This window comes from Manis javanica, chromosome 4, assembly GCF_040802235.1.
Source record: "Manis javanica isolate MJ-LG chromosome 4, MJ_LKY, whole genome shotgun sequence".
Lineage (NCBI taxonomy): Eukaryota > Metazoa > Chordata > Mammalia > Pholidota > Manidae > Manis > Manis javanica.
The window spans coordinates 156,629,700-156,641,102 of NC_133159.1; the positions used below are offsets into that span (position 1 = coordinate 156,629,700).

An 11,403-nucleotide genomic window follows, 5' to 3' on the forward strand; every position below is an offset into this window, starting at 1 on the left:
AGTGAAAAGTGTGGTGGAGGTTTGGGTGGAGTCAGTGGGGAAGCCATCCATTCTTGGGTGAGTCTGAAAAAGTGCGCTAGAGAAGTGTGGATTTCAGAGAGGAAGGGGGGGTGACCAAGAGGAGGTTTGACATTGTGGGTGCTCATTGCACCGGCAAGGGGTGTAAGACCAGGGAATGGCATTCAGGTTGAATCTATTGGCATGGTTTTAGGGAAGCTTTAGCTCCTTATGAGTACTCTTTCCATCTCAGTGAGTATCCATAGCATAGAAGGTAGAAGAAACTATTGTTCTCTCAGCCACATCTGTAAACGCTCTTAGGCTTTTAGGGAAAATGGGAATAACCATCCCAACATTCTGATGGTGCTGCAATTGACAAAGCGTTTTCACAGGACACATTGTCCCCATTGTAAGGGTGAAAATTTGACTACCCCAGGGGCAGTCACAGTAACAGTTGTTACCTATCTCATTAGACCTCCAGATAAACTCCTAAACCAGGCCGTCCTAACTACCTGCCATTCATCAGATACCCTTAAGTGCTTTACACAAAATGTCATTGAAATATCACAACAGCCCAGTAACAGTGAGAGAAATGTGGTAAGTCCCACTGTGCTAATGAGGGAAGGATAGATAAAATAACTTTACCCCAAAGACACATGCAAGTGGGGGAGCTAGGATTGGGAACCCTGTCATTTCAGTCCAGTGCCCATGCTTCTAACCTCAGCACTCTCCTGCTTGTTCGCATTAATTTCAGATGAGGAACCGACTCAGGTCAAGTGAGTTGTTGGAAGAGGCAGAGCTGGGACGGAAACCCTAGCTGCTGCTGGGTGCCCTGGAATCATGGGCTGATTCAGTGGACTAAGCCACTAGGCAAGAGAGCAAATATGTGGGGTCCCCCTCCCACGCTAAGAGAAAGGAGGTCTTGAGGACAGACCCTATCTTTGATCTCTTACCCCTCCCCCTGAAAGATGTTTGGCCTACCCCCAAACCTTAGTGAGTCAGGCCCGGAGTGATGGGTGTGGTGCTGCCCCGAGTTTCCTTCCTTTGCCTGAGGCTGTGCCAAAGGAGCAGCCCCTACCCAGAGAGCAAGCAGTCCAGAGTCGGGTAATTAAGTGGGAGTTTGGGGGTGGCAGTGGAAAACGCCGGGGTCGTTCTTGCCCTAGCTCTGGGTGCTAGCACATAGTGGCCTACTAACACGGGTGAGGGAAGAGCCTGACAAGGAGCTTAATGGAAGGGCAGTGTGAGGGTTTGCGCCATTGTGGCTGAGTTGTAACACCGTGAAGAAAATTCACTTAAGTAAACTTCCATTTCCACCTCCAGGATGTGAGGAAATAAGATCAGAGTCGAGAAAGGGTAATGACTAATAATACCTTAAACTTGCACAGCACACTATACAGTTTCATAAGACACTTTCACAAACCTCAGCTCATTTGATCCTCAGAAGAGTCAAAAGGTGACAAGGTGGCTATTACTAGTTATCCCTAGTTTACAGACTGGGAAAACTGGCTCTCAATTCAGATGACAGGCGTAGGTTACCCTGCCTTTAAGTGACAGAGCTGGGACAAGAGCCCTGCCGCCCTTGGAAGCCTAGTGACGTTCCCTAGGAAGAGGAACGCTCCTCTGCTAGAAGGGGTAGAGCCTCGGAGGCAGGGCAGCAGCTAGAGGGCGCCAAGGTTCCAAGCGGAAGCCTGACCGCCCGCAGCGAAAAAGGCTTTTCTACTTGCCCAGCAGGCTGCACCTCCTCCCTCCCGCTCACCTGTCTGTCTTCGCACAGCGCAACCAATTGGTGACCTCCACATCATCATACGTCATCATACCGCGGCAGCTTTTCTCCTAGGCCATCCCGTCGAACTCTGGGTCGCAGTTGTCCTCAGAGTTGCCTGATCGGAAGATCTCCAAGGCAAGGCATTACTCTCGGGGAAGCTGGCTGTTCTGGCCAACAGGGACGAAGCCAATGACCCAGGGTGGATCTCCTTTCCTGGAAGCGGTTGTTCGGTTCTGAGGAGTTTCTCTCTCTGCGACCGTGAGCTGGCAGTTCTGGCGGTGGCTGCTAGGCCCTGCTGAGCGGCTGTCGCATGCAGTTCCTATGAGGTCCCTGTCGCCGGTCGGCGATGTCCGTGTGGAGCTGCCGCCGCCGCCGCCGCTGCCGGCTGTGAGCGGGTCTCGGGTCGGGTCGTCCGGGCGTCTCATGGCTGCTAGCAGCTCCTTGGTGCCCGACCGGCTGCGCCTGCCGCTCTGCTTCCTCGGCGTCTTTGTCTGCTATTTCTACTATGGGATCCTGCAGGAAAAGATGTGAGCCGGATCCCCGGGGCCAGACCGCAGACATCCCCCGCTATCCCGTCTCCTTTTCCTCCTGTGGCCGGGTTCGCCTTCTTCCCACCTCTGTCCCCTGTTTGCCTTTGCCCTCCTGCAGCTGCGGCTGAGCTAACCCAGATTTCCAGAATGCCCAAGGTGGTCTCCGGAATCTTAGGACTTGGTTATTTTTCTTCCCTTAATTGCTTTTCCCTTGTTAACTCTAAGGGTTTTACAGGCTGAGGTTTCCATGACCTGTGTCGGCTCCTCTTCGGAAGGAGGAGCATCCCAGATGCTTTTAAACAGCTAATGTTCCTATCCACGGCATTGCTGCTGTATGTAGCCCAAGTCCCTTCATCTCCTTCCTGGGGTACCTCGTTTCACCATCCTCTTTTCCACGTTACCTCTAGCTCTATCCTTTACCAATACTTTTCCCTAAGCAACGGGATCAGCAGGCTGGGCTGTCTAGTTTCTAGATCCGATAAAACTAGCCCCTTTTGTAAATAAGCCCACTGATCCTTACCAGGGTGGCAAGATATTTTCAAAGCATTCAGTGGCTCTGAATGATGACACTGATTCCTCCCCTTTCTTTCTCACACTTTTCTTTCTTAGAACAAGAGGAAGGTATGGGGAGGGAGCCAAGCAGGAGACGTTCACTTTTGCCTTAACTTTGGTCTTCATCCAGTGTGTGATCAATGCTGTGTTTGCCAAGATCTGTGAGTACCTGTATAGTAATGTTGTGTGCCCACCTCCCCTTTGTATCTTGGGCATTAGGCAGTGATCCAACTGTTAGGTCTAACTATCGAGACCCCACCCCCTTTACACAGTCTCTGTTCAGTCTAAAAACCCTATTTTCTTAAATAAGACCAACTTCTGAGTCAGAAACGTACAGAGAATGGGTCTTCTTGTTCCAGATGCCTACTGAGAATAGTTAAATTTTTTTTCTCTGTTCTTTTGATTTTCCTTTATGTGTCAACTTCAAGCATGTTTTGATCTTTCTTTGTTCCTTGGGAACTATCAGCAGGGCTAACTAGTCCTTTGAATTAAAGGAGCCCCGCTCCCCTGCCCATTATGTGGTCTTGTGTTAGACTTAGGTGGGATTGGAGAATTGAATAATCTTAGAGGACAGAAATAACGTGTGCTTCTCGTCTGCTCTGACAGACAAGTTCCTTTCATGTGGCTTTGACTTTTATTCGTCTGCTCTGACAGACAAGTTCCTTTCATGTGGCTTTGACTTTTACTCAGTGGTCCATCTTAGGCCCACCAGGCTTCTCTTGGGGTTTTTTTTTTTTGTTTGTTTGTTTTATTTTTTTGTTTTGTCTTCTCTCAGTGATCCAGTTTTTTGACACTGCCAGGGTGGATCGTACTCGGAGCTGGCTCTATGCTGCCTGTTCTATCTCCTATTTGGGTGCCATGGTCTCCAGCAACTCAGCGCTACAGTTTGTCAACTACCCAACTCAGGTGCAACCTCAGGGTGGGATGAGGGTTGGCTCGGAAGTTGTTTGAAAAGAACAGGATCTTCCCCTGAGGTCTGTGACTTAAATAAAAAGAAAGTGTGTTTAAGAAATTCAGAGTGCCAAGGGCCATAGATCTGCGCTCTAGTAGTGGTGGGGTGGCCATGACAGGGCTGCTTTGTGAGGCTGCAGTCAGTGGTGCAGGCCCACGGTTACTCATCTTAGCACAGGACTGGGTACATCACAGAAGCTCAGAAATTATTTGCTGAATTTAATTTCAGGTCCTTGGTAAATCCTGCAAGCCAATCCCAGGTAAGCAGAAGAAGATGGTCTCCATCTTCCATCCTCACTGCTCCTGTAGTAAGCTCCCTCCTTTTTTGGACCTCTGTATCCCTCCGGATTTTGACATCCCATCATAACTATCTCCAGGAACTTCCTCCCATCCCTTCCTCCTGCCATCTTGTCCTCTTTATCATTTCTTGTCTTGTTGGATATGCATAAGCTAGGAGTAGAAGTTGACCTAATCTGCTTCACATGGTTAGTCATTTTGGTGTCCCATCTGTCTACATTATCATTAGATACCCTAAATCCCATTTCAATTATTAGTTTCTTTCTCTCAATCTCTCTCTCTCCTCCACTGTCCCTCTCCTTGCCCTGCTCCTTCCTGGACCTTTCACCTTTGTTCTCTACCTTGCCTGTGCCTTATACTCTTTGTTCAGCCCTATTGCTCAATCATCTCTGTCCAGGTGCCAGCCTCACTCTCTCCTCTTGTCCCCTGTAGGCCTGCCTTCTCAGACATTCTTTTCTTCCATGAGTCTTTTCTTGGCTCTTAGGAGGAGAGTGTTGGGCTTCATCAATGCCTGTGGGTACCTGAATTTTCCACCATTTCTTTCCTGTAGTCATGCTCCTTGGAGTGACCCTCTTGAAGAAGAAGTACCCAATGGCCAAGTACCTGTGTGTGTTGCTAATTGTGGCTGGAGTGGCCCTTTTCATGTACAAACCCAAGAAAGTAGTTGGGATGGAAGAACACACAATTGGCTATGGAGAGCTACTCCTGGTATGTGATCCTGGTAGGAAAGGCGGCCTTGTTCAGTAATCTTAACCAAGGAACATCCCCTCCTAGACAAGCAAGAAACCAGTTGTATGTCTTGAGGAAGGCTGTGATTCTACTTGGCCCATTTCTGGTCTTTTGCTGCATGGTCCAAGGCTGTACTAAAGCCGCAGTGGGTAGCCTGAAATACTTAACTACAGGTCAGCTTTCCTAGGGAAGCAATAACTTCAAGACCTGTGTCTAAATACTGGTGTGTGGTCACAGAGACCTAAAAGCAAAGAAAGGAGAGTAGTATGTCTCTCACTGTGGCTTTCCAAGACCCTGGAAGCAAGAATAAATCCTATAATTAATAATACTATAGTAGCTTTTGCTCACTGTGTCTTAGGCACTGTCCCAAGTGTTTTATGTAGTAATTGATCACTTTTTACCACAGTAATCTCACAACAGAGATAGTATTATCTCCATTTTATAGAAGAAGAAACAGATAAAGAGAAGTTAAGTCATTTGCCATGGTCACATGGCTATTAAGTGCAAAGTTAGTGGCTAACTTTGCCCAAGATTCTAATCCAGGCAGTGTGACTACAGAATGTAGTCTCTGAAATACTGTACTACACACCAAGAGGGTAATGGGCTGGGACTGGATTTCTCTCCAGCTTTAATGGAAGAATGCATGTGGCTCCCCACAACCTAGTCTAGGACCCTGCCCACCAGGCTTCATGGCACTGTGCTGGGAAGTAGTAGCCACCCCCCCCCCCCCGATTACATTATAACTTCGTGGCTCAGATAGCCTGTCATTCTAGTGGCCTGGTGGGAGAGGGGGAGAGGAGGGAGAAGAAGCTAGCATGATCTCTCTCTATCCTCCACCCTTGACTGCATGGCAGCATTTTGTTCTGAGAACTGTGTCTCAAGCAGTGCATTCTGAGGAATCTCACACAGAAAGGTGAGAATCCTGTGAGAGGTGGGTGTCCTGTGTCCTGGCTTAGGGAGGGGCATTATTGGCCACCTCACTGTAGGCTGTACCCTTTCTTTCCCAGTTACTGTCTCTGACCTTGGATGGACTGACAGGTGTTTCCCAGGACCATATGCGGGCTCATTACCAAACAGGCTCCAACCACATGATGTTGAACATCAACCTTTGGTCGACATTGCTCCTGGGAGCTGGTAAGTAGTAGTTCTGCTGTTCTTCCCATGCCTCACCAGAGGGCAGACTGCCTGCATCCAGTTGATCCCTAGCTCAGATGCCAGTAGCTGACTTTGCCCAGGCCAGGGGCCTGCCTCATCTCTAAGATGCCCTTAGGCCTAAGCCCCTGAGAAACCTTCACCAGTAGGTTCTGCTTGCTACCTGTTTCTGGCCTAATCAGGGGCAGACCCATGCCGGGTAGCATGGGAAGACACACAGCATAGAGCACAGGAGTGCCTTGAGAACTCACCTTCTTCTGAGGGAGATGAGATGTTGATGTGCGATATATACTGAACACAGTCCAAACATGAATGCATTTGCTTGTAAATCCCTGCTTCCTCTGGGCACGTGTAGGAAGTAGTTTTGTACAGTACACTGGGGTTAATGGAGTAGGCTGCTGATGGCTGGAGGCAGCCAGTGCTTGGGGGCTGCCTTGAGCTAGGAGTGTGTGGATCGATATCTCCGTAACACCTGAGGATCTCTGCTTTCAGTCACTTTGGCAGAGGTAACTAATTTCCAAGCCTTTCTTGGACGAATCTCAGGTTAGTTACTCTAATCAGAAAAATAGGAGAAGGATACCTGATGAAACAATACAAACTCACTGTATACATTTTCCACAGACCACCTCACTTCAGAGTACCTTAGAAGGCCTCGTGCGGGTATGTGCGTGGGTGTGGGCACATGAAATGCACCATTCATCTTTTGATGTTTCTTCCTAGGAATCCTGTTCACTGGAGAGCTCTGGGAGTTCTTGAGCTTTGCCGAAAGGTACCCTACCATCATCTATAACATCCTTCTTTTTGGCCTGACCAGTGCCCTGGGTCAGGTGAGTGCCTTGAGATGGGGTGGTTTGGCTTCCCCAAGAGAGGCTGCCTGTCTGGGAGAAGAGGGGTGGCAAGATAGCCCTAATTTCCTGTTACAGACTTCTGACCTCGTGGTGGATACCCCAAAACCAGCCTGACACCTTGCCTTTCTGTCTTTTCCTAGAGCTTTATCTTCATGACTGTTGTATATTTTGGTCCCCTGACCTGCTCCATCATCACCACAACTCGAAAGTTCTTCACCATTTTGGCCTCTGTGATCCTCTTCGCCAACCCCATCAGCTCCATGCAGTGGGTGGGCACTGTGCTGGTGTTCTTGGGTAAGTCCCATCCAGAGCAGGCATCTCTGGGCCACAGAAGGACAGTGACAGAGCTTATTTGTTTGTTTATTTTCCTAAAATGAATACGTATATTTATGAAATTAATTCAGTTTCATTAGGGAAAAGAGAAAAGGAAGCATCACCTCTAACCCAGCCCTCCTCAGGAGCATTTCATTGTAGTTATTTCCTTCCGCAGACACTGTGGAGGAGGAGATTATTGTACTTACTCTCTACCAATTGATGCTGTTATGGATGAGCCGAGAGAACTAGCTTACAAGTTTTGACTTTTAAATTTCTTTCAGTCTTGCCATATTTTACTTATATATATATATAAAATTATCCATATCTTGGTTTTTTTTTTTTTTTCATTCAGTGCCATTCTCTTTGAGGGACTTTTGTAAAACCAATGCTTGGGATTTGGTTATATTTAAAGTTCCAGTTTTAGAGAACCCTCCTCCCCCTCCCCCAAACCATTGGTAGGTTTCCTTTCTCCTAAAGCTAAGCCCATTTTCTCCCTTTCTGTAGGTCTCGGTCTTGATGCCAAGTTTGGGAAAGGAGCCAAGAAGACATCCCACTAGGAAGAGAGAGACTACCTCCACTCCAAGAATATTTAAGTTATTAATCATGAACAGTGACATCTCTTGAGAAAATGGACCCAATAGAGATAAAGGACTGGGTTCCAGTCTGTTTTTTTTTTCTTTTTTTTTTTTAAGGAAGCAAAATCATGTATTCTAAAAAAAAGCACTTGGATTTTACCGAGACAGAGTTGGCAGTTTTTGTTCTTGATAACCTGAAGCATCGCCCAGTGCAAATAAAGAGGGAAAGACAGAGAAGGAGCAGAGCTTATGCTCATGCCCAAGCTGCCCCTCCTGGGTGTGATTCACCTGGTTGGGTGGCTACTTCTCCGAGAGCCTAAGCATTATAGGGAGGAAATTTAATAGACTGTGCAGTTGTGCTTGGGCCCCTGTCCCCACAGGTGAGAATCTAAATATGCCAGGAAGGGTGGCTGGCTATTAGAGCCAGTGAATGTAAAATCACTTTATCTCTAAAAGCTCTGGTACACAAATATTTCTTTAAAAACTACAGATAGAGTCTGTCCTCAAGAGACTTCTCTTGAGGTTGGGGTAAAATGGGCCCAGAGCTTCAGAGTCTGCTGGGATTTCACATTTCCCCAACTGCCTCCCCTTCAGCCAGAGCTCAGCCAGGCCCAGAGTGGAGACCCAGTGTGTATGCCGTGACCAGCTCGGAAGGTCCGAGTCCCTCCCTCATCCCCGTGTCTGTTCTCTGTCCACCTGGTGCCCCTCCTGGGGAGGCTGGATTAATCCTTCCTATTCCCTGGCCCCCTCCAGTTGCTGAAGCATTGCAGTCCTCTGCCAATCTTGTCTGCGCCAAGGTGTCAACCATGCCAGATCTTCTGCCTGTTGAAAGGCATGCCAGCGGAAGGCATGGTGGCTGAGTCCTGGCACAGAGCCACCGTCGAGTTTTCTGGGTGGCAGTGGTGGGAGAAGGCGGAGCATGGAGCACAGCCAGGCTGCCCACTGCTGCCTTTAGAGTTGGAAATCGCAATTCTCCACGGACGAAACTTTACACATGAAAGTGCATTTCCACCAGCTGCAACTTTCACTCCATCTGTTCAGCATAATCAGCCCCTTGGCTCTCCAGATGGGAGCCCAGCCTTCTTCCCGAGTGGCTGCCTGCCACCCCCTACCCAGACTTTCAAGCCCTGCCTCACTTGCTCTCATCTCACTCTCTAGGGGCCCGGGCGTCGCTGCAGTTCTGCCCCCAAAGGCTCCCTCTCAGTTTGAACTACTCCTTGAGGGAGATTTTAAGTACTTCTGGCTGAACTAACGTCCTTTCTTTACCCCTTCCCTTCTCTGTTCTTTTCATCCTGAAGATAAAATCAATTTTCTCCTTCCCTTCTGGACTGATAGTTCTCCCAAACTATCTTCTCCTGTGGATTGGTTAGCTGTTGGAGCATGTTACCAGAGCCTGGGGCCTAAAGCAATCCACATCTGGGCCCATTGTTTTAATGAGACATTCTCCCAGCTGTCAGGCTAATAATCCCCTCCACTTCTACCCGATTAGTTCCCAACTAGCTGTCTCAGACATTCCTGACACTAGTCACCAAGGGCAAGACATTATTTTCAACAGCTCGGCATGGCTGTCACCTGCTCCGAGAGCAAGGATGTCCTCCCAACAGTGGGCCAGGCGCCCAGTTCTGGTATGTTCAGTCAGCCCTATGCACTCACCTGACCCTTCTGTGTGCCACATCCTGTGAACGCACTGGGAGTTTAAAGTTGAGTAGGACCAGTACTTACCCTCTAGGAGATTCATGGTCTTAACAGGGAGATGGGTAAACAAAGCACTGCGTCTCAGACATGCAGGGCGAACAAGGAAGGAAGGTGTCTGGGCAAGGTGAGGCTTGAGTTGGAGGGAGTGGGAACATGGAGGGAGGGAATAGAGCTTTGGCTCCACTGCCAAGTGGGAATGGGGTTTGAAACTGCCTTGCTTCCCCCTGTGCTCCTGCCTCAGTCACTTCAAGGGACAGACCAGAGGCCGGCGAGTGGCTCTGCAGTAGGCTCGTTCATCTCCATTGGAAAACGTTTGAAAATGTGTAAGCTGCCACTCTGTTCTGGGTAGCACCACAGGAACTGGGAGTGCCAAGTTAGACCAAAGTCAGTAACCCTCTCTTAGGTTCTGACAGGGTTGATGCATGTGAGATATCAGACAAGTTCCAGCAAAGGTACTGTTGATCACTAATCCTGGGCAGCCTGATGCCTCTTGAGGTTTCTAAAGATCAAAGGACTTTCCTCTGCAGTTAATTCTCAGTTATATGTAGAAGGGAGGAAACGAGCACACAAACTTCCCCAAACACTGTATTGTACTGATGTCTATTTTGGTTAAACCATCAGGTCCACCTCAGCTGTTTGTGCTTAGGTTCGTGGTAAAGTGGGTTTCTATTTCCTGTATACCTCTTAGCCTAGGGCGAGGGGGGCATGCTTAGGCTCGTGGTAAAGTGGGTTTCTATTTCCTGTATACCTCTTAGCCTAGGGCGTGGGGGTGCCCCACAAACGTGGTTTGGGGCAAAACCATGGGGAAACGATTTTGGAATTAAACATTCAAAGAAAGAAAAATATTTTTCAAAGGATTTAAAGGGGTAGGAATTAATGACTGGATAATCTTTAAAGTGGGGTATTTAGGAATGGCTGATATGTTTGCTTATAGCTCTGTTAACACCCTTGTGATGAGGACTGAGCAAGAAATGGAAATGGAAAAACAAGCCAGGGAAGGTTGGACCTGCTGTAGGTCCCTGGGAGATGAACTAGAACTCAAGGTTCCCTGAGTTCTAGTTGCGTCTTGGACCTCAAGAGGTCCATTGCCTCTGCTGTCTGCTGCCACTTGACAGAGGAACAGTTTGCACATTTTATGAGTGGTGCTGGTCACTTTCTCCAGATGCCCTGGCAGAGAAATTGTCCTGGGTCTCTGCGGGATCATTCTGCTCTTCCTACTGAAAACGCACCAGCTGTCTTTAGGAGCAGCAATCTCATGTATTTATTGAGCTCCTCCTTTCCCCAACTCTTTAGTTCATGACATTTTATTCTTACAACACTCCTGGGGAGAGCTTAGGCCAGAAACAAGTGTCACCATATTTGGAATACAGAGCCTGAAACTCACCAAAGTGCAGGAGCCAAAGGTGGTGGAACTCCCAGGGAGGGCAGGGCCAGGACCACATGGCATGGGTCTGTGAGCTGAGCCAGGGGTTCCCAGCCACTTGGGTTTCCTGGTCCAGTAGAATTTCCAAATAATCTGGGGGGCTGACATAGGTATGCTGACTTTTTTTTTATAAGGATATTAAATCTAACATCACCATTATGGCTTACAAAAGGACATTTTTTACTTCAAAAATTTTAGGAAAAGCTCCCACGTTATTAGAATAAAGGACCTTTCTTCCAAAGAAATTATAGATGGGAATCATATGCCTATAAAGACACTAAGATGAATTTTTAATTGCAGAAAATGTTTAACATAAAATGTTAACCCTATGATAATATACTGTAGGGCATATCGCCAGTCGCTCCTGACACCATTTGCCCTGTTTAAGGGCTGTATTCCACAGTGCAATCCACTGAAGCTGTGAGGGCACATAAGCATGCTAAAGATGGAAGCAACCTCCAGGGAGGTTTTACATCATCTGCAACCTTCTGAATCTGAAGGCAATATCCCTTGACCTGGGCCACTTCTGCCTTCCTTCAGTAGGACCAGGGGGAGAGCAGGCTGTGGGTGCCTG

General features: G+C 48.1%; 1 protein-coding gene across 3 annotated transcripts; it reads left to right on the forward strand.

The window, feature by feature from the left end:
• The first annotated feature begins 1,935 nt into the window (after positions 1-1,935).
• SLC35B1 (solute carrier family 35 member B1) lies at positions 1,936-7,876 on the forward strand. Of its 3 annotated transcripts, none has more exons than XM_017650436.3 (9): positions 1,942-2,289; positions 2,902-3,005; positions 3,620-3,750; positions 4,025-4,055; positions 4,643-4,800; positions 5,829-5,955; positions 6,694-6,800; positions 6,962-7,115; positions 7,641-7,876. In XM_017650436.3, the coding sequence occupies exons 1-9, from the start codon at positions 2,084-2,086 to the stop codon at positions 7,691-7,693; spliced, it is 1,071 nt and encodes a 356-aa protein (XP_017505925.1). In that variant the 5' UTR covers positions 1,942-2,083; the 3' UTR covers positions 7,694-7,876. The 3 variants fall into 3 exon arrangements, with proteins under 3 accessions (XP_036854927.1, XP_017505925.1, XP_036854928.1); XM_036999033.2 differs by having other exon boundaries at positions 2,274-2,289; positions 3,645-3,750; XM_036999032.2 differs by lacking the exon at positions 2,902-3,005 and having other exon boundaries at positions 1,936-2,289; positions 3,645-3,750.
• The last annotated feature ends 3,527 nt before the right edge of the window (positions 7,877-11,403 follow it).

Coding starts and splice junctions, on each gene's coding strand:
- SLC35B1 (XM_017650436.3), top strand. CDS start 2,084: ATGAGGTCCCTGTCGCCGGTCGGCGATGTCCGTGTGGAGCTGCCGCCG. Junction 3,006..3,619: donor TGCTGTGTTTGCCAAGATCT/GTGAGTACCTGT, acceptor GTCTTCTCTCAG/TGATCCAGTTTTTTGACACT. Junction 3,751..4,024: donor TTGTCAACTACCCAACTCAG/GTGCAACCTCAG, acceptor ATTTAATTTCAG/GTCCTTGGTAAATCCTGCAA.